The sequence below is a fragment of the Cinclus cinclus genome, chromosome Z (assembly GCF_963662255.1).
Source record: "Cinclus cinclus chromosome Z, bCinCin1.1, whole genome shotgun sequence".
Classification (NCBI taxonomy): Eukaryota; Metazoa; Chordata; class Aves; order Passeriformes; family Cinclidae; genus Cinclus; species Cinclus cinclus.
In genome coordinates this window covers 85022018-85046536 of record NC_085084.1, presented here as the reverse complement: position 1 = coordinate 85046536, position 24519 = coordinate 85022018, and the positions used below count along the sequence as shown (strand labels likewise).

Below are 24519 nucleotides of genomic sequence, written 5' to 3'. Positions count from 1 at the left end.
AGGGTGTGGGCTGTGCACAGGCTGTGGTGGCCAGCAGGTGTGTAATGGTAAGGCTTGTGCTTCACATGGTAGGTCTTTATACCCATAATAAACACAATATAAGTTTTAGTGGTACTTTAATCCTTTTTCTATACATGTCCCTTGTTCTAGGTGGATTCATTAACTTTCAGGGCACTTTGAGTGATGATCTGATTTGCAGGAAGTCACTCCAAGTTCATGCAGCAGTGTCATGTGCAGTCACTCTCCAGAGAAGAATTTAGAGTAAGATTGGATTGTTGTTTACTGCCTTGAAACAAATGCAGTAAATGGAGTTTTTACTTTTAGTTTTTACTATTCCAAATTATCTGGTGCTTGCCCTGAGGCAGAAGTAGACACAAAACCTAAGTGACTGAAGCACTGTGTAATTTGACCTTTCAGTAAATAAACTGGATCAGGTATACTTAAACCTGTGCTTAATATTATTTTGATCTCCTTTACCTCCCCGTGTATACATACTACTGTTGGATCACAGGATTTTCCAAGCTAGAAGGCAGAACTGGGAGCTGGGCATTGCTCCTCAGCTGCCCAGGCCGTGTGAGCTGATGCTTCCTCTAGACTGAAGTGGTTAATGTAAGGTTTTCTGACCTGAAACTGATCTGAAACAGTATGAAAGCCCCTGTTGTCAAGTCAGGAACTAGAAAATGAGGGCCATGCAGCCAAGAACCAACTCTTTAAAGTGTTCTCTGAGTATTTAACAACTGTGTTATTCCATCTCAGGTCCTCCACAGTCCTCATAATAGTGACCACATCAAAAATCAGTAGCGGCCTCCTCTCTTCTTGCCATGATTGTTTGCCTTTAGTTTCTGCTGGGTGTTTCCTGCATCCAGGTTCTGCTAGGTGTGCACTCCCCTCTCTTACCTGCTGCCTCAGGATTAGTTGGCATCTCTGCTGCTCCACGCTGTCAGTTCCTCCCATCTCCCCTTTCACATCGTGATCGCTCCCCACCTTCCTCTGAACTCCTGACACGGCTCTGCCCTCCCGGCCAGCCCTTTTCTTCCAGACTAGGTGTTAAGAAACTTAACTCTAAACCAATTTGTCAGCCTGTGACGGGAGGACTCCTTTGCCCTGGGTCCCACAGCAGCTCTCCTCTCTCTCCCAACTGCAGGAGCTTTTCCGCGGGCTCCCGGCCAGCCCCGGGCACAATTCCACTGACTCCCGCAGCATGCTAATGGTGTGCCCGCAGCACAGAGCACTTCTGTTGCCTGCAGGGCAGCACTTAATGAGATCTCCTCTCTTAACGAGGTTTCCCAGTCGGTAGTTTAGTTCTCTGAGGAGGGAAAGTGACTACAGTTAATTTAACCTTACCCCAGATCACTTTGCTGGCGTCCATTCTAAGTGCATTCCAACCTCACAGGCTACTGCTGTGGTATTGTAGGAATTGCCATGTAGCCACACATCTGTAATGGAAAACAAAAGCAGCTCGGTTTTGATATCTTATCTAACCCTTTGCATGACTAATAAGTTCATTAATCATTAAGCAGTTAATCAGTAAAGTCTAATAGACTAACAGCTGAATCTCTGTGTGCCAGGGATATGAGCTTGTTTTGGTTCTTGTAGAGTGAGAGCCAGTCAAAGATCTGGTGGCATTTTGTGTTCTAGAGACTGTGTGTGGGAGGAACTTGTTCCCCCCTGCAGTCCCCACAAGGTGTTAGTAGCACAGAAAGAACTAAAGCACCAAAACGAGGATAAATAAGCCAAAATATCACAGTGAGGTATTCAGGGGCCTGAGGTGGAGCTTGAGGTGTATTCCCTAACTCCAAGGCAATTTAGGAAAACATGATCTATCACAGAAGTCTCAGGTTCTACACCTGTGTTAGTGACCAGCTGTCATACTCCTGTCCAACAGCTTGGGTGGGTCTTGGGAGAAGTCGTGTGGATTCCTGTACACCCAGCCTGGTGGATTTGTTGTATTTTGTGGGCTGTCAGTCTGTGCTGGGCGGGCCCTGCAACTCAGGAGCGTGGCCTGCCTTGGGCTACCTGCCAGCAGCCTGCCACTGGAGTAGCACAGTCAGTGCTCATGGAATATTTATCTTGCTCTTGTAGGAGATATTAGGGAGGGGACACGATTCAGCTTTGCAAAACCAGAAGCTGAGGGGGATGTCAGCAGGTTTGGTGCCGGCCCTGCTGGCTGCTGAGTTTGTTAGCAAAGGCGATGCCGTGGTGGTGAAGCAGGTCACGGGGAAAGCTGGGAAGCTAATATGTAGTTCAGGATTAGCATCACACCCAGCGATGGCTGGAGAGGTCCAGAGTCGAGGCACAGTCGAAGGGCACATGGGCACAGCCCCAGCTCAGCTGGAGACCATCCCTCCTCTGATGCATCTCAGGGCTGAGCCACAATGCATCCCATGGTGTCCCGGGGTGTGGACGCCGAGATGTGGGATCTTGCAGTGATGAACGCTGATGTTTGAGGCTGGTGCAGGTGAGGCTGGGCAGGCCGGGATGGAGGATCAGCCGTGTGACCCAAACCCTGGATGTGTGACCTGGTGCTCGGCACCCAGTTGTGCGTCCCACTGTGGCCAAGCAGGGCTCCGGCTCCTGTGGCTCCTCAGGGCATGATGAAATGGCCACTGGGAGATGTGTTTGTGCACTCCCCAGTTCCTACGTCCTGTGTTGGGAGCACGCGGTGTTCCTGGGGCTGCAGGGTGTAATTACACATAGCAGAACAGTAATGAAGGGCTGGCTGGGACAAGAACTGCCCCCTGACTCTGCTCAGTGCTGGAAAACCCAGCCTGTGCCCTGTGCTGGTTTCAGATGTGAGGTTTGGTGACCAGCACCAGCAGAGTAAAATAAGATGTGGTTTCCAGCACTTGCTACATGAGATCTTTTCCCTAACTTGTCCAAAATGCTGGCAGGGTGCTAGCAGCATGATCTCAGAAAGGGATTCGGAGACCACCTTCGAGGAGGATTCCCAGCCCAACGATGAAGTGGTGCCGTACAGTGATGATGAAACAGAGGATGAGTTGGACAGTCAGCAGCCCGGGGCTGAACTGGGACCCAACCAAACCAGCAGGGACACCGAGGAGAGCCGAGATCCTGGGAAAAAAGGTATCAACACCATGAACTTGATTTGGGGAGAACACAATGCTGGATGCAGAGGCTGAGCCTCAGGAACCGATTGGGTTCTGTGATTATTCGCCAGGTAAGGTTTGGAATGACCTATCTGACTCTGGAGGAGTAATTGATGGCTGTTCAGTTTAACAAAGGTCAGAATGAAACTCAGCTTCATTCCAGCCTGCAGCCCAGTTCTGTGCCACTGCTCCTTGCGTAAAGATAATGAGCTGCACAGTGACCTCCTCCTAATTAAGGCAGGACCTGGATGTACATGACCTGTGCTCTGGGATCTGTTCAGATAGACCTTCAAGTACTTGTTTTCCCAGTCCTCTGGAAACGGGCTCCAGCATAATAAACATTTTGCTGTGCTCAGTCAGTGTGTTCCCTGGATTTCTGCTTGTGCAGAGCAGATTTCCACCTCACTGTTTATTTTGTAGCCTCATGAGTTTCCTGAAAGGTAAAAGGTGAGTAGGAGGTGTTCAAAGGAACCAACAGGTACAGCCTGTGGCTGCTGCCATGGTAGGAACAGCAGCGGGAGGAGCCTTTCTGGCATCCCTGTTCTGAACCTCTGCCCAAGAATCATCTGTAACTCCCCAAAATTCCCTTTAGTCATGCTGCACCATGAGTATTTTCAATGTAACTACAGTCTGTGTAATTTATACAGATTTTTTCCTGTTTGTGTGGGAACAGTTGATCAGCTCTCATTTCACATAACCACCTGTTAGGTGTTTTCATTTTACAAGCTCCTGTCACATGTTTAGTTTAAGACTTTTTTTATTATGACATCCTTTAAAGTTGATGAATTACCAAAGCAGCTTGCCAAATAATAGGTGTTAATACCACAGTTTAAAGTAATTTTGAGGAGCTTCCTTCCTGCAGGTTTTACCTCAGACCTAATTTGCCAGTTTTCCATCTGTTTTATCAACACTGCAATGTTTTTGGAATATGTTAAAGAAATGTTTATGTAGACTATATGGTTTTCTTTATGCCCTGTCATATTGACAAAATTTAATAACTTTCTCAATTCATGCATATAATCTTTTAACTCAAAAACATGGTTCTTCGAGATAAATATTTCTCTATTATCTTCTGGGCTTGTAACCAAGGTGCTGGAAATGAAAGTTGTATAGTCACAGGAAAAGTCCAGATATATCATTCGGGAATTCGTTCTGTGGTGGGTGGAAAAAAAAAAAAAAGTCTTTGTACTTGGATTTGGGTTTTGAAGTGCTAGTCACAGGCAAGCAGGCCCCACGCCTTCGCCGCCGGGAGTTTCACCCCATCCATGGGTGAAGATCTGTGAAACCAGGAAGAGCACCCATGAGTGACAATCACTGTGGGCTGGAGGAGAGGGGGAGATGCTTGGCCGGTGAGTCAGGAAAGCTGCATTTCAAAATCCTGTCTGCGTCATCCTTCCCGGGCAGGCAGAGCTGCCGGGAGCCGGCTTTGAAACCGGGGAAATGAGTTCTGGGATGTGGGCAGGGCTGTGTGTGGCTCTGCTGCGGGCTTGAGGGAATGGGAGCTGAAGGACCTGGGAGGGAAAGCGGCGGCCCGTGAAAGAGCAGACGCAGAAAATTACTTGATGGATGCAATTCCTGTTCCTGAGTTTTCTCACAATAGAACAAAACTGGTGGCTGAAGAAATAAGATGAGCATTTCAGATTTGTACTTTTTTATGGGTGTGAATGAAAACCGTGGCACAGTGTGGTTAAATCAAATAATTGCCTTCCAAAGGTGAACTGATCTCTTCATTTCCAGCAAGATACCTGGGTTGGAGTACTTTGCACATCACAGAAGCAAAACAAAAGAGGGGAGAGAAGGGAATTTGGCATGAATAAATGTTACTCTGCAGGTTTCCCACAGAACTTTCAAATGTTAAGCAACTCTTCTTCCTACCTCTGAATGTACTTGAATTGCTAATAGAGACAAACAGCCTGGAAATGTTTTGAAAAGGTTTTTAAAAGGATATAAAGCAGGTACTAGCCTTGCTTCAGTCGAAAGTACCTTTAAAATACGGATTTGAGAGAAAACCTGAAAGTGGCAGATTTGTTCCCTCATGTTTATAGCACTTTTCGACCCCTTTGGTCCCTTCCAGACTGCAGCTGGCAAGTTAAAGCAAATGATCAGCGCTTCTATGACCAGCCAAGCTTCAAGAGAACAATCTTCTTGTGCTTCAAGAAGAGCAAATATGCGGTACGTTGTCTTATCCCAATGAGGTGCTAATTGTCGGGTGAAAGATTCCTTAATCCGATAAGATCTATGGAATGGCTGGTGAGTGGTGTAAAAGCCACCGCTCACAATTCTCAGTGTTTCCAGCGGGCGGGGGGGGGGGGGGAGAAAGAATAACTGGGTTGGTGTTTTGGAATGGAAAATCAAGGTATTAAGAGATGTGTTTAAGGCGAGATGGAGAATTAGGAGTTTACAAATATGCACTGTACATTTGTGTTGGAAGGAGAAACTCTGCTATGTGACTGATGTTTTGGTTTCTCCCACAGGGAAATGCAATTAAGACATACAAGTACAACCCCATCACTTTTTTGCCTCTGAATCTGTTTGAACAGTTCAAGAGAGCAGCCAATTTCTATTTCCTTGTTCTTCTCATATTGCAGGTAAGCAAGATGGGGAATATTCACTGTGAAGGGAATTTGAGCTCAGTAACATTTATGACAGAATTCAGTGTTGTCCTGTCAGGGAATTGAGAGGCACTATCTGAACTGCTGCAGAGACCAAACCCATCATAACAGAAACCTGCAACAAATCTGGATGAGCTATGGCAGAGTTCTGGTATGAGCTAGTTGCACAAAATTAGAATGAACTCGTTGCAGAGCTCATGAATTTCATGAGGAAAAGATGTTTCTTGAGTTCATCTCATAAATCAGAAGCACCAACACACTATATGAGCCAGTGCAATTGTTAAAGGGAAGCTGATTCCTAAGTAGTGTTAACAGCCAAACTCTTCCCACAGAGTTTTGTTCATTTTCACAATCTGACTTAAAATTCTCTCTGGTGTGGGGTTTTTGTTTTTTTTTTTTTTTTTTTCTCTAGTCAGGTTACTATGGAATATCTCCGATTTAAACGTGTTTGATGATCCTATACTGAACTGATTTTATTGGTCTTTTGTAGTCGATTCCTCAAATAACTACCCTGTCATGGTACACAACACTGGTGCCTTTGCTCTTGGTGCTGGGAATAACTGCAGTCAAAGACCTGGTGGATGATATTGTAAGAAGCATTTTCTATTAATATGAAAAGCAAAACCCAGCCAGTGAGGCACATTTCTCCTGCTGTGACACAGAGCAGGGAGTACATTCTTTGCTCTGGTTTCAGGCTCGTTACAGGATGGACAACGAGGTCAATAACAGGACATGTGATGTCATCAAGGATGGAAGGTCTGTATGTTCCCCTCTGAGCTCTGTAAGTGATGATCATTGCCCTGTTGCTAAGCTTTGCCACAGATCTGAAGCTGTAGATGATAGGAAAGGTTCAGCTCAGTTCTCTACTGCCTGCCTGAATGAAAACCTAATTGAAGGTGGAAGAGAATTGCTTAAAGGAGTAATTTAATGATAATTCTCTGGGACTAAATCTGTGCTAAGTGTTTTACAGTAAATTGCAGTTTCTGAAAAGCAAACCCACAGCGCACCAAGAAGAATTTTTGTTCTAAGGAAAGTTCAGTATTGTAAGATTTACAGAGTGCATCATGTTCTAGATTAAAGAGTAATAATTATTAAACTATCTTGATATTAGGTTCAAAGCCACTAAATGGAAAGATATTAAAGTTGGTGATATCATTCGTCTGAAGAAAAACACTTTCGTTCCTGTAAGTGCTTCAGATACATGTGTTTTATATTTCTAGAGAGCTCTGTAGGAGTCCTGACCTGGCTTTATTTGATGTCTATTTATTTGTTTTCTAGGCTGATATTTTGCTGCTGTCCAGCTCAGAACCAAACAGTCTGTGCTATGTGGAAACAGCTGAACTGGATGGGTAAGGTTCTACTTAAGGATGTCTTGGAGTTAATTTGGACTGAGTAGGAAAAAAGCAAGGATTGTGTATGCTAGAGGCTGCTTGTCAAGCCACACCTGGGGAACTGTATCCAGCTGCTGATTCCCACAATTCAAGAATCATTAAAAATTATCCACTGGAGTGCTACAGACACATCAAAAGTATTGGAGAATGTGACATAGGAAGAAAGTGGGAAGAACATGGATTTATTTTTTACTTTAGTATAGGTTGCCCAGAGAAGTTGTGGTACCTTAATTTAACAGTATTTAAACTGCTCTCCTGTATCCATGGTATTAATAAAAACACATTTTTATCCTTTCTTCTTAGTGAAACTAATTTAAAATTCAAAATGGCCCTAGAGGTGACACACAGACACCTGCAGGAAGAAAGTGCCCTGGCAGACTTTGATGGTTGGTACAGTTCTACACCTAATGCTATTAGAACGTAGCTCAAATAGTTTGCAAGTCAATAAAAGTAAAGCTACAAATCAATGCATTTGGATTTAACTTGTATATTAAACACATTCTCCTCCAAATTTTCTAGGTCTGGTTGAATGTGAAGAACCCAATAATCGACTGGATAAGTTTACAGGAACATTATCCTGGAAAAACTCAATTTATTCCCTGGATGCTGATAAGATTTTGTTGCGTGGCTGTAAGATGAGGAATACAGACTTCTGCCATGGAATGGTCATATTTGCAGGTGTGTGATATTTCCCCACTAAAAGCACACCTGTAGAGTGAAAAAGAACCTTCATCATATAGACACTAACTGTATTTCATGTCCCAGTTTGGTAAAACTTTAATACCAACATGTGTTTGCTTATCCTATCTTTTCCCTTTTAAATTTTTGACTCTTTATTTTTAGGTGCTGACACAAAAATAATGAAAAATAGTGGAAAGACAAGATTTAAAAGGACAAAAATTGACTCCCTTATGAACTACATGGTTTATACGGTAAGCCTTTTTGTTTAAAATTCAGATTTTAAGTGAATAGTGAATGCAAAGTTAGGCAGCTTCTTTCCATGTGTGTGATAAATATGTTCTGACTTTTTTCTGGCCTGCTGAGCTGGGATGGAGTAGGAGGAAATACGAAAGGTGCCTTTGTGGGAAACGTTTGCTGCATTCCTCCCCACAAATACCTATCCTATTCTGTTTGGAACACGTGGATTTGGGATTTAAGTGGAGCAAATGTTTCTGAAGTGCGAGACCTCTCTGTGCCCTGTAGATCATCGTGGTCCTTATCCTGCTGTCGGCTGGGCTGGCCATCGGACACACCTACTGGGAGCAGCAGATTGGCAACTCCTCCTGGTACCTCTACGATGCTCAGGACTTGAGCCCTGCCTACCGCGGCTTCCTCAACTTCTGGGGATACATCATTGTCCTCAACACCATGGTGCCCATTTCCCTCTATGTGAGGTAGGGCAGTACCTGAGGAGGTGTCACTGTGTGGAAATGTGAGCTGCAGCTGGGAGTGAGAACATTCCTTCTCTTCCGTTTAGTGTGGAAGCGATTCGCTTTGGCCAAAGCTATTTCATCAACTGGGACCTGCAGATGTACTACTCTGAGAAGGACACGGCTGCCAAGGCCAGGACCACCACGCTGAACGAGCAGCTGGGGCAAATCCAGTACATCTTCTCTGACAAGACTGGAACCCTTACACAGAACATCATGACCTTTAAAAAGTGTTGCATAAATGGGCAAAGATATGGTAAGCCTGTGCAAAGGAGGAGGGTGAGGAATTTTAATGCGTGTTGGAGATCAGAGGCACACAAGTTCCAACTGAACTTCCACAATTTAGACCAGGAGTTGGGTAAAGCATAGAGTTGAATTGTTGGGGTTTTCCCACTTACAAAGTGGAAATTAAGGAACTTTAGTGGGAACTTCTCAGCTTTCAGAAAACCTGAAAATTGTTCATTTGCATATTTTTTTTTTATAAATTTACTTTCATTGGAAATGCTTTGGGGACAAAGTCAAGAAGCAGACAAGGAAATTTTAGTAAGAGCAGCAGTTTGTCCTTTTTCCTTTGCTGTCAGTCCTAGGGCATTACATGTTCTAGCTATGTTTTACTTTGGGGTGGGTTGTGAAAGCTCTCTTGTGCCTGGTCCCCCTGACTGCGGGTGCTTGCCTTGCAGGAGACTGCCGGGATGCAGCGGGGCAGCTGCAGAGCCACCCAGAGGTAGGATCTAGGATCATCCAGCCACTGCTGTATCCTGCTCCGTGCAACGGGAACGCTCCCTCGGCAGAGCAGGGAGATGCGGGTGGGCACAAAGCAGTGGCACCTATGGTAACTCAGACTCTCTTCCCCTGTTTTCTATGCAGCAAGTTGATTTCAGCTGGAATGTGTACGCAGACGGAAAGTTCTTATTCTATGATCACTATCTGATAGAGCAAATAAAATCTGGAAAGGAGCCGGAAATCCAGAAGTTCTTCTTTCTGCTTGCTATTTGTCACACAGTTATGGCTGACACTTCTGATGGTGAGTGTGGCTTTTGGGTTGGTTTGTTTTCCTTGTGTAGCAGAATACAATAATTCAAATCCAGATCCACAAGGGAGAGATCTGCAACTAATGCTGATACCATAAGGGAGGAGTGTTAGGCTGCACTTTTGAATTAAACAAAACTAAATGTAGAGGTTATCAGCTATTGAATTAGTGAATTCACAGGTTGGAAGATTCAATTAAAACACAGAGTATTAATACTGCTTTACTCCCATCTTTGTGAAATCTCCATGAAGCCAACAGTGTCCTGGTCCTTTCTTGTTCCTAATGTTTTTGGAGTTGTTTCCAACTCCAACTGTATTGGTGCCTCTGGCCAAGAATTTGTCTTTTGGAACTTCTTTTGAAAATGTTTAAACGACTGGATTGAGAAATTAGGGTATTGAGGTTTTGCTTTAATCTGTGGGGGGAAGCAGGCTGAGGACTGATGCTGTTTTGGAAGCAGATGTTACAGACTGGGGGCTCACAGTGCCTGCTCTCTGTGTGCACTGCTGGTGGGTGCTGCAGCAGTGTCCAGCTGTATCCTCAGCTGTGTCCTGGCTCCAATCCTACAGGTCAGCTCAATTACCAGGCAGCTTCCCCGGACGAGGGGGCTCTGGTGATGGCCGCGCGGAACTTCGGGTACGTTTTCCTCTCCCGAACACAGAACACCATTACCATAAGTGAGATGGGGGTGGAGAAGACCTACGATGTCCTGGCCATCCTGGACTTCAATAGCGACAGGAAGCGGATGTCTGTCATCGGTAAGCTGATTGCCACCAGCCTGCATGGAGAAGGCCACTTGTATTTCAGGGGTGAAAAGGGATGTGCAAAGGAAGCTGGGGTCAAGAATTAACAGCTGTGTGACAGTCCTGGGGTGCATTTGAATCCACTGAAGAAGAAACACCATCCTGTACTGTGGTACTTGGCAGTAGGCTGAAAAATCCAATCTGAAATGATTCCTTTATATAAGGTGCCACCTCTGCTGTTTCCCTCCACAGTAAGAGAGTCCAGTGGCAATATCAGGCTGTATTGCAAAGGGGCTGATACAGTGATTTACCAGCGGCTACACCCCAGGAATCTAAAGAGAGAAGCCACAGAAGAGGCACTCGATGTATGTTTGTATTTTGTACGCTCTTTTTCAAACAAAAATTGTTAATTTCTGACAATAGTGTTGTTAATTTTCTTTTCCTAAGCTATTAAGACAAATGGAAACCTGCAGTTGGTTCTGAAAGTTGGACTTTTTCTGTCAAACTTGTCAAATGCTCATGCTCTTAGCCTCATGTTTGGATTCTTTAGTGTGGTTTTAATTATTTTTCAGGTCTTTGCAAATGAAACTCTCAGGACACTCTGTCTGTGCTATAGAGACATAAGCCAGGATGAATTTGAAGTGTGGAATAAAAAGTTTCTGGAGGCCAGTTTGGCCACAAGTCACCGGGATGAAGCTCTGGACAAAGTGTATGAGGAAATAGAAAAAAACTTGATTGTAAGGAGCTGTACATTTTTAGTACATTTCAATTCTTACACTAAAAGAAACATGTTTCAGTGCTACTAACCACCTGTATTTCAAATCCCTTCCAGCTGCTTGGTGCAACAGCTATTGAAGACAAACTACAGGATGGAGTTCCAGAAACTATCTCCAGACTCTCCAAAGCAGACATTAAAATCTGGGTGCTTACTGGTGACAAAAAAGGTGGGGCTGCTTACAGCCAAACAGTTAAAAACAGGAGGATTTTTTCCTGTTCATCTACACTGTGGCATTGAAAGGGAATTCTCATTCTGAAACGTAAATGAGAAAATACTTAAGAGCACTTGAGCTGCATCTGGCTGCTCCTAACAATTACTTGTGACAGAGCTTTCAGTAAATACTTTCTTTCTTAATTTTTTTTTTTTTGCAGAAACTGCTGAAAATATTGGATATTCTTGTGAACTCTTAACAGAGGAAACAACCATCTGCTATGGAGAAGATACCAGGCAAGTGAAAACACAGAGCAGTTAGTTTTCACAATTTTCAGTCTGGGACTGACCTAGCTTAAAGTTTATCCTTGACTTTTCTGCAACCGTTTCTCCCTCTCTTTCCAGTGCTCTACTTCAAACCAGGCTGGAAAACCAGAGGAACAGGGCTGGATCCAGTCAACATTCCTCTCTCAGAATGAACGAGCCCTTCTTCCAGGACAGCAGAGATCGGGCTCTAATCATCACTGGCTCCTGGCTGGTATGTACAAAGGCTGTTCTCCCAAGTGTTTGGGATTTTGGGGCAACACCAGGCTACAGTGTTACTCCTTGAGGACTCTGTTCCTTTGTCTGCATCAGCAGTTCATTAAAGTGCCAGAAATGGATGCTGGGAGCATATTGATCTCAGGTGTGTTGTTTGGCAGTGCCTGGAGTAGGACTGGAAATGGTGCAGAAGGGAACATATTAAGTGTTATTTTTTTTCACAGAATGAAATCCTGCTGGAGAAGAAAAAGAAGAAAAAGAAACTTAAACTGAAATTCCCCAGAACAGCAGAAGAGAAGAAAAAACAAACTGAGAAAAGGAGAAGGGCAGAGGCCTACAAGGAGCAGCAGCAGAAGAACTTTGTTGATCTGGCCTGCGAGTGCAGGGCTGTGATCTGCTGCCGCGTGACACCCAAGCAGAAGGCCATGGTGGTGGAGCTGGTGAAGAAGTACAAGAAGGCCATCACCCTGGCCATCGGGGACGGGGCCAATGACGTGAACATGATCAAAAGTAAGGCAGCTGTCAAGCTCTCTCGCTAGGACAGATCTCCTCTGGCCTGCTCCTGCGGTCTCTCCACTGTCCCTCTCTGTCAGAAGACTCTTCCATCTGCTTTGCTGCCGTGGGGCTTTTAGCTTCTGTGCCAGTTTCCCTTTCTGAGGAAGCACTTTAGGAAATGGTTAGTGTTTTTTCCTGATCTATTTTATTTTTTTCTGTAGACATTCCCTGAGCAGGGACTCCAATCCCATCTGTTCTCAATGCTGTGTGTTACAGAACTGTAATATAAAGACCAAAGCAGTAGTTTGGCTGCCCCTTGCCTGGTGGCATTGGCCATCCCAGATTGCACCTGATACTCTTTAAACAGCTTCCCAAGACATCCCAGTGAGATAAAAACCATCTAGGATAGGGTTTATATCCTGAGGGTGTTTGTAAAGTGCCTGGCCAGTTTGTTCAGGACTTTACTCACTCTGTCTCATCACTTGGTTCTCCTTTGGTCAAATTTCCCAGGTGCATTCTGACAGAACAAGCACTGAGAGAGAATCCAGGTGACAGTAGAAATGTGGCCCCGGTCACGTTCCTGTCCCTTTGTCCAACCTAGTGTGTGGTGTTTGTGTCCTTCACCCAGCTGCCCACATTGGAGTTGGGATCAGTGGCCAGGAGGGGATGCAGGCTGTCATGTCGAGTGACTACTCCTTCGGACAGTTCCGCTACCTCCAGCGGCTGCTGCTGGTGCACGGGCGCTGGTCATACATCAGGATGTGCAAGTTTCTGAGATACTTCTTCTACAAAAACTTCGCTTTCACACTGGTCCACATCTGGTACTCGTTCTTCAATGGCTTCTCTGCCCAGGTAGGAAGGTGTGCTCATGTGGGATAACAACAAGCAGATGCTTCAGTCACTGTGCAACAGCAAAGGCTTAACCTGGAAAGTGTCAGGAGTGTGAAGTTGTCACCAGTGATTTCTGCAGGAGGATGTGATGAGTACTGCATGAGTTAGTTACAAGCAGCTAGGTATGGTTCCAGAGCACTAAAGTCAGGATCACTGTTGTACAGGGAGGAAGATTTGGAAGGAGGGGGGCATGTTAACATAGACTAAAGAGCTTCAGCAGAGCCTCGAGCCAAGGTGCTGCTGCCTTTGAGTAAACACCAAGACAGGGAGCTTAAAGCTGTAGTAGAGCACATGTGAGTTTTCTCAGGAACTGGAGGGGAAGGATGCAATAAATGAAATCTCTAAGCCCTGCAATTCCCCCTCTGTTGCAGACAGCCTACGAGGACTGGTTCATCACGCTGTACAATGTGCTGTATTCCAGTCTCCCAGTCATGCTTGTTGGATTGTTTGACCAGGTATCCCTGTGTTGTTATAACAGATGAATCCAAAGGTGTCTACCACCAGGTCTTTAAGTTACACTGGTTGTCCATTAAACAAGAGAGGTTTGGTTTTGTGTCTTTTAAGAATGTCTTCCTTTTGCATTACTCTGTGAAAATCCCTGCTGTTGGAAAGAGAAAGGGATCTGCCATTGCCTTTGGGACACTGTGTAGTTCAGCTTCTCACTCTTCAAAGCTCAGGCAAAGAATTGAGAACAACAATCCACAACTTTCTTTTTCCTCTTTCTTAAGGATGTGAGCGACAAACTGAGCCTTCGGTTCCCCAGACTTTATATTTTGGGTCAGAGAGATTTACTTTTCAACTACAAGAAGTTCTTTTTAAGTTTGCTCCATGGAGCTGTAACTTCACTGATCATCTTCTTCATCCCATACGGAGCCTGCCTTAAATCTATGGGACAAGATGGGGAAGCCCCTGCAGATTATCAGTCCTTTGCTGTCACAGCAGCATCCTCTCTGATATTTGTTGTCAATTTTCAGGCAAGTAAGCTTGGTTTCCTGAGCTCTGGTGCTCTGAGAACACTTTGTTCACTGTTCTAAATTTCTCTACAAGAGGGGTAACAACATGCAGAAAGTAGTTGATACTGTTTGGAATTAATAAAATTCATTTGGCACTTTTGTTTGCTTTTAGATTGGCCTGGATACATCTTACTGGACTTTTGTTAATGCTTTTTCAGTATTTGGGAGTATTGCAATTTACTTCGGGATCACATTTGACTTTCACAGTGCTGGAATCCATGTTCTCTTCCCTTCTCGCTTTCAGTTCACAGGTCAGTCCTGGTGGTTTGTGGTTCTCAGTCCTGTTTCATGTAGCTTTGTCATAAACTAACTTTTGCTCTTTTTATTCCCAGGAACTGCTCCGAATGCTCTGCGACAGCCATACCTTTGGCTTACCATGATTTTATCCATTGCTATTTGCTTACTGCCTGTAGTGGCACAACGCTTCTTATTCATGACAATCTGGCCTTCAGAGAGCGATAAAGTGAGTGAAATCTGTTATTTGAGTCAATATGGCAGGTGTTTATTACAGGGGCTGGTGACAGTGCTAAGGCATGGGCTAGTGGAAGGTGTCCCTGCCCGTGGCAGGGGGTGGGATGAGATGGGCTTTAAGGCTTTTTAAGTGGGTGATTTTTAAGTGGGCTGTTTAAGTAAGTGATGTTGCCCTTGGGAGAGCGACACAAGCCTGGCTTGGGTGCTGTGGGCAGAGGAGTGGCCACGGCGTTGGCCAGAGGCTCAGCGGGAGCTGTTTCCTTGTATGCCTGGCTGAGGTCTAGTGATACCACCGAGACCACATGAGGCTGCTGAGAGCCCCGGTTTGAGTTTAATTTAGGCTGGAGTGCCAGGATTACATGTCTAGAGTGTAGGGGATAGGTTTGGCTGCTTCTGCTCTGCCTTGAGCAGCACACAGCACAGAGCTATGAAAACACTTCAAGCTGTGGTGACGTTGTCCCAGTGCATGACGCGCTGTGTGTTCGTGTGCGTGCAGATCCAGAGGAACCGTCCGAAGTACCTGCAGGAGGAGCAGCAGTGGAAGCGGAGGCAGAGCGCGTTCCGCCGCGGTGTCTCCGCCCGCCGCTCCGCCTACGCCTTCTCGCACCAGCGCGGCTACGCCGACCTCATCTCCTCGGGCCGCAGCATCCGCAAGCGCCGCGCCCCGCTGGACGCCGTGCTGGCCGGCGGCACGGGCTTCGGGCACACGGGGGAGACCAGCTGATGGCCTGCTGCTGGGGAGGAGCTGTTCCTCACAGCGACTGCGCGAAGCTGTTCCGAACAAACTTGGGATCTTTTTTAACCTTGTGGCATAAGGATGTGAAGATTTTTATGTCTTATCACAGAAGTTTCTGGGTTTGTTCCTGGGAACACAGAAAGGCCAAGAGTTCTCCGTGAAGCTACTGATCCTTGTGTGACCACGCTGTATGACGGTGAAGGATACATGTGTTGGGAATGGAAACCCAGCAGTGTCTGTTTTTAGTGATGCGTGGAATTGCAGACTTTCCACTTTTTAATACTATGTTGGTATAAAACTGTATCTACATTTCATATTTGTCATTGAAAACGATTTTGCTTGTGTGCTCCATTTCATTAACTGCTCAGACACGATGGCTCATGGGGTGCCCAGACCTGGACAGGGCTTTGGCTGCTCCCATAGGAGCTGTCACAGCTGAGCTGGGATGTCTTTGGTGATAAACTCCAGTCAGTGTCAGATTGGATTAGGAACCAGGATAGATCTCAGCTCTGGAAGCTGCCCCTGGAGCTGGCACAAGCTATCATTTCAGTTCTGGACACAGTGGTGGATAACTAGAAATCAGTTACTTTCATTGGAATGTATTTCACTTGCTGGTGCCTCAGTTTTACAGTTTAAAAAGTATTTTTATGAGTCTCTACATTTGCACATTCTTTACTCGAGGTGTTTAAATGTTTCACTTTTATCTACTTCCCCCTCCCGAACTAAAGCTAATTATTGAAATGGTTTTATAGTAAAAATTATGACCTACAGCTCTCATTCAATGGAATGTACATTTCAAAAGTGTAATGCAAATAAATATCCGAAAGTATTCCCTTGCAATGAGTCCGGGGGTTAGACGGGGGTCGCGCCGGCGTGTCAGCACCTCGGGGAGGACCGGCCCGGCTTCCCCAGTCGTGTGCGGGGAAGGCAAAGGAACGGAAGGAAGGGAAAGGAAGGGAAAGGCAGGGAAGGGCGGAGCAGGGCGGGCTGGCTGACGCAAGGCGGTGGAGGGTTGGCTCAGCCCGCCTGTGATGCACTTCCTGCGCCGCGGCCATGGCGGGGGACGTGCTGGGCAGGACTGCGGCGCTAGCCCTCGGTGAGAGCCCGGGGCCCGGCCCCCGCACCCCGGCCGCCCCCCGCGTCCCTCTCATCCCCGCAGCCCCCGCCTGTGCAGGTGCCTCGGGGGGTTTGTGCGGGGCCGGGCCCGGCAGCGCTGCGGCCGGCGGGGCGCACCGGGAGCGGCCTTAACGCCGGGCCTCCCCGGGCCTCCCCGGGCACGGGAGGGATCCATCGCTTCTCATTTCGGTTCCGGCCATGGCCGAGCCCAGCGCTGCCCCGGCTGATCCCCGGGCCCCGTTTCCCTGCTCGCCTGCACAAAGCCGTTCCCGGGAGGGGTTGCTCCTTATGGTTCCCGGTGTGCGGCCGGTGTGGCTCCCGAGGGGTCGGTACCTCGGGAGCCCTTGAGATTTTAGCAAACACGCTGCATAGATTGACTTTTTAAGTGAAATGTATGAAATAATTCTAAACCTGACTGATCAGCTGGTGTCTTTGAAGGTTTGGTTTATCACTGCTGATAACCATCAGGATTTATTATAATAGAAAGGGTTGGGTTGGAAGAGGCCTTTAAAGGTCACCTCATCCAGGCCCCTGCAGTGAGCAGGGACACGTCCATGTGTGTCCACTTTCTTTCCCATAATTTTTTTTTGGGGTAATTGCCCGTTTTTATCATCTATCCCAGAAGAGCTGTATGTGTCTGAACGAGAGGGCAATGACTCCACCGGTGATGGGACGCAAAAGAAACCATTCAAGACTGTGTTGAAGGTGAGTGTGGAAAACACCTGCTCTGTTTGGCAGTGTGGAATGTGTTCTGGGCAAGTGATGGCCCTTGTCTTTTTGTACCTGTTTTTGCAACCTGAGCAGGAGCAAGGTGCCTTCTCAGGCTCTGTAAGGATGATTTTGGTTAATTTTGGTTATTTCCCTCCCCTTTTTAGGCATTGATGACAGCAGGAAAAGAGCCATTTCCTACAATTTATGTGGATTCCCAAAAAGAAAACGAGGTGCTGTGAAATGGAAGGTTTTCCTAGTGGGAATTATTTTACTGGTTCTCGGTGTGAAGGGACACAATATAATCTGCTGTATTTTGCTCTCTCCTTGAATTCTTTAGCGATGGGCCATCATTTCCAAATCACAGATGAAGAATGTCAAAAAGCTATGGCACAGGGAGCAGATGAAAAATGAAGCCAAAGAGAAGAAGGAGGTAGGCTGCAGAAGGAACAGAGCCCCATTGTTTTCCAAAAACATTACAGTGTCATCATCATTCCTGCACCTCCAAAAAAGCTGCAGGTTGTTCCTCACTGGTGCTCGTTTCACATGTTATTTACAACTGACCTGGTTACAGCTATTTAGTAAGTTATTTTTTTCAAACCAGGCAGAAGACCTCTTGAGAAGAGAGAAGAATTTGGAGGAAGCCAAGAAGGTTGTTATCAAGAATGATCCCAGTCTTCCAGAGCCCAAATGTGTGAGTATGGCCTGTGCTAGGGCATCTGGTCAGCACAGATATTGTGCTGCTCTGGGGTGGGGTCTGCATGAACTCTAAGAGGTGGTGAACCATTCTCCTATTTAATGGCTTTTATTCCCTGCCTCACAGGTGAAGATCAATGCTCTGGAGGCTTACAGAGGGCAGAGAGTGAAAATTTTTGGCTGGATCCACAGGTTACGGAGGCAAGGTAAAGCTCAAGCATTGTTGAGCCCGTGCAGGGAGATAGAACAAGTACAGCGGCCTTGAAATTTGGACAAAGAATGAGTCTGACAGCGCCTGGTCTCACATTTTTAAATCAGTTAGGTGCCCTCTGTGGTTGATCTCAATGATCACTGCAACACTGACAATTCTCCCTGATGTGGGTGCATACAGATATTTTTAGTTATTATTACATATTATTTTATGTCTATATTATACACTAGTATATATTAGTACTGTTATTATTAGTTATTATTATTAGTTCAAATCCTACAGGATTTTCAGTTTGGAGACTAGTCCTGCAGAATTTCCTTGACTTGTTTTGTGTTTTAAGCTAACCCTGACAAATGAGGGACTATCCAGCATCTGCTCATAGTGAAACCAAATTCCTTCTCTTTTTAACTAGGGAAAAATCTGATGTTTATTGTCTTGAGAGATGGCACAGGGTTTCTTCAGTGTGTCCTTTCTGATGAGCTGGTAAGCTGTGATGATTTTGTTCTGTTGTTAATTGAAGAGTTCATACTTCATCTGGTGTTCTCTTGTGTAGATGTTAAGTTCTCCTCAACCTACTGACTCAGTTGTGTTACTGTTAAATTGTATGTCCCACTGCAGTTTGTTGGTGTAAGAGCTGTTCAGAAGTGACTGTGTTAATCTGTGACTCCGGTAGATGCAGTTTGTCAGTGTGAGAGCTGTTCAGAAGTGACTGTGTGCTAATCTGTGACTCCAATAGATGCCATAGGAAAGGTAGGAATAAAAACTTGCTCACCTGTGCCTTTGTGTGTCTCGCTGCAGTGCCAGTGCTACAATGGTCTGGTGCTGTCCACGGAGAGCAGTGTGGTGGTGTACGGCACGCTGAACCTCCTGCCCCAGGGCAAGCAGGTACAGGAGCTCCTCTGGCTTCTCCTCCTCCCTCAGGGATCATTGATGTGCTGAGGGAAGCACAAGCAGAGGTGGAAGGAATCACTGGATTATTTCAGAGGGAATTAGGGCTAGGGAGAGAACAAAGCTCCCAAAGCTGTGCTGTCACCCACTGTTCAGTGTGAGACAGGTAACTGTGTGACTGTTCTACTTCTGCCTGAAATGATTTTCCACCCGTAATTCCTAGAGTATAACATGGAGAACTATGTTTCCTAAATGACATGACTTTACATTTCGGTTAAAATCTGTGGGTTAGCCTTTGAAGATTTGCATTTCTACCCTGAAAATGCTGTGATTGAACTAAAAATGACATTTATTGGGGTAGAAGGCAGCTGTGACCCCACATGGGGGAGCTGATGAGAGCAGAACTCAGTCACAGACTGTTTGGGTTGGGAGGACCTTATAGCTCATCCAGTGCCACCCCTTGTCATGGGCAGGGACACTTTCCCCTATCCCGGTTGCACCAAGCCCCATCCAACCTGGTCTTGGGCACTTCCAGGGGTGAGGCAGTCACAGCTTCTTGGGCCACCCTATGCGAGGACCTCACCACCCTCACAGGAAGGGTGGGAAGGATTTAATCCTAATATCCCATCTACCCTGCCCTCTGTCCATGGGAAGCCATTCCCCCTTGTACCTTGTGAAAAGACATCCAAGGGGCAAGCAGTGGATTTTTCCCCAGTGTTTGTTTCTCTCCCACTGCAGGCTCCAGGAGGCCACGAGCTGAGCTGTGATTACTGGGAGCTCATTGGCCTGGCACCAGCAGGAGGGGCTGACAATCTGCTCAACGAGGACTCGGAGGTGGATGTGCAGCTCAACAACAGGCACATGATGATTCGAGGTGAGAACATGTCCAAAATCTTCAAGGTGCGCTCCATGGTCGTGCAGGCCTTCAGGGATCACTTCTTTGCCAACGGATACTATGAAGTAAGTGTGTTCCCTGGTCAGCAGGTGACTGCTCTAGTGCCCTGACTCATCCATGTCCTCAGTTCTTCACTCAAGCAGTGACACCCTGTTCTCCTGCAGGTCACACCACCAACCTTAGTGCAGACGCAGGTGGAGGGAGGCTCTACCCTGTTCAAGCTGGATTATTTTGGTGAAGAGGCATACCTGACCCAGTCATCACAGCTCTACCTGGAGACCTGCCTGCCAGCTCTGGGAGATGTCTTCTGTATTGCTCAGTCCTACAGAGCTGAGCAGTCCAGGACCCGTAGGCACTTGGCAGAGTATGAACTGTTATCCTTGTTTCTTTTTAAAACCTTGATTTCCTTTGCAGTGTGGGAGTAAAAGAGGGTCAAAAGTGTGTGTTTGGGTTGTGGGTTTTTTTAATGAGTTTTTTCTTAGCTAAAGATGTGTTGCTTGTATGTGACTTTGCAATGGTGTGGCTCTGTTTCAGGTACACTCATATTGAAGCTGAATGTCCTTTTATAAGTTTTGAGGATTTGTTGGACCGTCTGGAGAACTTGGTGTGTGATGTCGTAGACAGAGTCTTGAAATCACCTGCAGCGAGCTTATTGTACGACCTCAACCCGGTAGGCAGCAATGGGAATAACCAGGAAAATAGGATCTTAAGCCTTTCCTGCTCAGCACATTCCTTTGGGAGATGCAGGGCATGGCAGTGAGCTCACTTACTATTTGTAATGGTGAGAAGAATATGAAACATAATAACAATGAAAAATCTGCAAGGCTGGTAATGAGGAAAGCAGGGAGCTGTGGGGGAAGATGTTCCCTGCTAGCGTGCTCCAGAAGCCAGCAGTGTTCCAGGATTTATGGAAGTGGGTGCTGTGCCAGTGGAATAAAAACCTCCATCCCAGAGCTGGGATATTGACTGGCTGGTGCTTGCTGGTGGAGCATGAGGGAGCAATGAAACAAGTGGTGTTTCAGTTCCTCCCCTGGAACATGGAGTCCTAAAGCTCTGGAAATACTTCCTTATCTTTCCTCCCAGGTGATCTGTGAGATTTACTGGGCTTCACATGGTTGTGTTTGGTTCAGCTTTGTAATACTGAGCTTGATTTGTTCATTTAAGCAATACTTTGATGTTGTGTGAGCTGGGAAGGGTTGTGGAGGTGCTGATCATCTAGAGAAGTAAGTATCCCTTTTAAAATGGTGCTCCTCCACCTATCTTTGCTCTTACCCACAGGGTTTCCAGCCCCCCAAACGTCCCTTCCGGCGCATGAACTATGCTGAAGCCATTGAGTGGCTGAAGGAACATGATGTGAAGAAGGAAGATGGCACTTATTATGAATTTGGGGAGGTATGCCCTGCTGGGAGGTGGGGTAAGGTCATGTAGGAATGCAGCTGTGGAGCTGTGGGTTGGGATTTGACCTGATGTCCTTCAACATTGGGATTAAAAACCTGTGTTGTCACCTGTCATCAGTTCCCTGGCCACACTTCTCCAGCATGTGAGACTGCTGTTTGAAGGAGCTCAGGAGAACCTGACAACATAGCCATGATTTTTTTTTCCCCGTGGTTTTGTCTCATATATTAGTGAGACTTAGATTTTAATTGAACAGATTTTTTCCCCTAGGCATGTGGGTTTTTATTTCTTCTAAAATAAGTTTGTTTTAAGAATTTAGATACATTAGGATGGATATGTGTGGTCTGAAACTCTCTGTTTCATGCCCACTTCATGTGGGCCTTGTGCATGGAGTGGTTTTGGTGCTGAACATTACTCAAGCCTTCCGTAACCATAGGATATTCCTGAAGCTCCCGAGAGGCTGATGACAGACACCATTAATGAGCCCATCCTGCTGTGCCGCTTCCCTGCAGAGATCAAGTCTTTCTACATGCAGCGCTGCAGCGACGACTCGCGCCTCACCGAGTCCGTGAGTTGTGTTTCCGCTGGGGTAGCATGGGGCAGGGGGGACCTTGGAGGGCACGAGCGCTGCAGGAAGCTCCTTGGAGAATCCTTGCCAGGTTTTGTTTGGGGTGCCTGGGCGTGGCTGGCTGGCAGTGAGCGCTCCCCTGCTGCGGCGGCGTTGCTCTGAGCGCGGTGCGCCGTGCTGCATTGCAGGTGGATGTGCTGATGCCCAACGTGGGTGAGATTGTCGGCGGTTCCATGCGCATTTGGGACAGCGAGGAGCTGCTCGAGGGCTACAAGAGAGAGGGCATCGATCCCACGCCGTACTACTGGTACACGGATCAGGTCAGTACAGCACATGTGCTGCTGGGCTGACACTACACTTGGGCCTTCTCCCCTCTTAGAGGGCTTGGTTGGTTGGTTTGGTATTACTGCAGATGTAAATTACAAGAAAATGTGCAATATCCCCTCCCTGAATTTCACAGAGAAAATATGGTACGTGCCCTCATGGAGGATACGGTTTGGGATTGGAGCGGTTCCTGACCTGGATTCTGAACAGGCACCATATCCGAGATGTCTGTCTCTATCCACGCTTTGTCCAGCGCTGCAAACCTTAGCCATCCTTGGGAAAAACTCCTGGAAAACTGAGCAGCTCATGCTTGGGAAAGAATGATACACGCTGCTGCACTACAGCCTGTCTGACAACAAGACTTCCTGCAACCTGTTGCTAATTCAAATACCAATTTAGGACGTGAAAAGGAAAAAAGTAAAACCTCTCTTCTAAAACAAAAGTGCTAGTATTAACTGGAAAAAGCCTTAGAAAAATTGTTTAGGTGCATTTATGCTCTTGAGTCATCACAAAACAAAGATCTTGATAAGTTGTCACTTAAAAAAACAAGATACACTTCTGCTTTTAATTTCTCTGACTTAAAATATGTTGGGCATTTGATCATTTTGTTTTTAAATTTGCTCTAGTTTTAATCTCTTTTCTCTTGGGATTTTTTGCTGGGGAAGTCAGAAGTTCAGGCTCTTGAAATTCCCTAAGAGTGCCCTGTGAGAATGGTATGGAGAGACATGAGCAAAGGATAAAAATGAGCACTGCATGTTTTTAGTTCCTGCTGATTTTAATGGGGGTTCTCTGAGTTGATTCAGTAGCAAGGTGTGTAGTGCAGTGCACAGAATTCCACTGTGAGAGAGGCGGGTTGGGCCTGGGGTGTTGGGGTTTTTTTCAGATTATTTATTGCTCAGCAGTGCTGAGGCTGCTGGCAAGGCAGGCTTTGCTCCCTTTCCCAAGAGCTGTGATGGAGCGCTGCCATGGGTCCGTGCACAGCCGGCTGGACTTGTCTGATGGCTCCTGGGCACAGGGGGATTCTGGTGCTTTTTGCTCCCTGTCTGCAGCCAGAAGTAACTGACTGAGACCCAGAGGAACAGTAACTGAAACACGTTGGATTTTCAGACTGTAGTCCCAGCAGTGCTTTCCCATGTCACACTGAGGTGTGTCCATAGAGCAGCTCCCTGTTTCCTTGTGCTACTGCAGCTGAGCAGCTTCCCTGGCTGTAATCAACTTATTTAATAGGGATAATGAAATACTTCATGTGTTGAGTCATCTATATAATTTCTAGACATAAAGCAATTCCTTTACCAGAGAGAAACAAAAGGGTAGGTGCATCATTTGCCACCTACACTGAGACTTGAGCTGGACTTGCCATTCACTCCTGGAATTGTTGAGCTGTGGATACCCATATTTTTGTAATAAGTGATTGGTTTTCTTCATCTTGCATGTTATATAAACTGGTCTAAATCAGCAACCAATAAATAATGGCAACAGAAGCTGGTGTGCAAGACAGTACTTGACATTTGCCTGTTCCTTTTACTGACTCTGTGGAGTTTGTTGCTTGATATAGTGTGGACAAAAGCCCAAAAAAATGGAAAAGGGAATTTTTCAAGTGCAGTAAACGTATCCCAAGAACTGTCATGAGATTTCCCCCCCTTTTAAACAAAATCCCCATTAATTAACTTAAAAACATGATTTTTTTTTTTAATTTGGAGGGACCACCTCAGCTGCCCAGTGAAATGTCTTGGAGAGAATTCATGTGGTGCTGACTAAGGTTACCAAGGTGGCAGTGCTGTAGGGAGCAGCCTGGACTTCTGGCACCAGGTAAAGACTATTAGATACTTTCCTTTTAGTGCCTGAAGTGATGGGAAGGGAGAAGTGTCGGGAAAAGATGCTTCTAGAAAAACATCCCTTGTTTGGGATGAGTTTTCAGTCCTTAAACCTGACAGGACTGAGCTGCTTTGTGAAGGTTAAAGGCCTCCTTATCAGGGGAGTTGTTAGAGGAAGGACTGAGGACTTAAGAAGTGCTCACGGAAGAGGCAGATCAGATAAGGAGCTTGAAAGGTGACCGGATGAAAGATGCTGTGGAACTTACCAGAGACTGCTGTGCAACTCCCTCCGCAGCTGGTGGAGAGAGGTGGGGTGGGATCTGGGAAAGATGCTGCAGCTGCTTGGAACACTAGAAAGGGGAAACAAGCCTGTAGAAGAGAAAGAAAATGTGCAATCAGAACTTGGGTCTCCTTATACTCACTTTCCTTTAGGGGACACCCGTCTCGGGACCGCCGCCTGCTCTCCCCGGACTACCCCGCTTACCGTGCGGGTGCTAAGGCGGTGCCGGGGCGGTGCTAG

The 24519-nt window shown here is 46.3% G+C and overlaps 2 protein-coding genes across 3 annotated transcripts; both read left to right on the top strand.

Moving 5' to 3' along the window:
- Positions 1-2903: 2903 nt before the first annotated feature.
- Positions 2904-15372, top strand: ATP8B1 (ATPase phospholipid transporting 8B1). The gene is made up of 27 exons (XM_062513991.1): positions 2904-3084; positions 5182-5279; positions 5582-5695; positions 6210-6308; positions 6414-6475; positions 6831-6903; positions 6998-7068; positions 7414-7496; positions 7630-7788; positions 7954-8042; positions 8314-8504; positions 8588-8796; positions 9221-9264; positions 9408-9564; positions 10137-10325; positions 10563-10675; positions 10883-11047; positions 11143-11254; positions 11460-11535; positions 11644-11776; positions 12003-12288; positions 12902-13125; positions 13536-13619; positions 13893-14138; positions 14290-14428; positions 14510-14640; positions 15145-15372. The coding sequence occupies exons 1-27, from the start codon at positions 2904-2906 to the stop codon at positions 15370-15372; spliced, it is 3756 nt and encodes a 1251-aa protein (XP_062369975.1).
- Positions 15373-16435: 1063 nt separating this feature from the next.
- Positions 16436-23891, top strand: NARS1 (asparaginyl-tRNA synthetase 1). Of its 2 annotated transcripts, none has more exons than XM_062513383.1 (15): positions 16436-16480; positions 17123-17205; positions 17376-17441; positions 17549-17641; positions 17813-17902; positions 18032-18110; positions 18528-18598; positions 18914-19000; positions 19742-19963; positions 20063-20262; positions 20433-20568; positions 21177-21290; positions 21730-21861; positions 22050-22181; positions 22322-23891. In XM_062513383.1, exons 1-15 carry the CDS (start codon positions 16438-16440, stop codon positions 22451-22453), a joined length of 1680 nt encoding a protein of 559 aa, XP_062369367.1. In that variant the 5' UTR covers positions 16436-16437; the 3' UTR covers positions 22454-23891. The 2 variants fall into 2 exon arrangements, with proteins under 2 accessions (XP_062369367.1, XP_062369368.1); XM_062513384.1 differs by having other exon boundaries at positions 16459-16480; positions 17126-17205.
- The last annotated feature ends 628 nt before the right edge of the window (positions 23892-24519 follow it).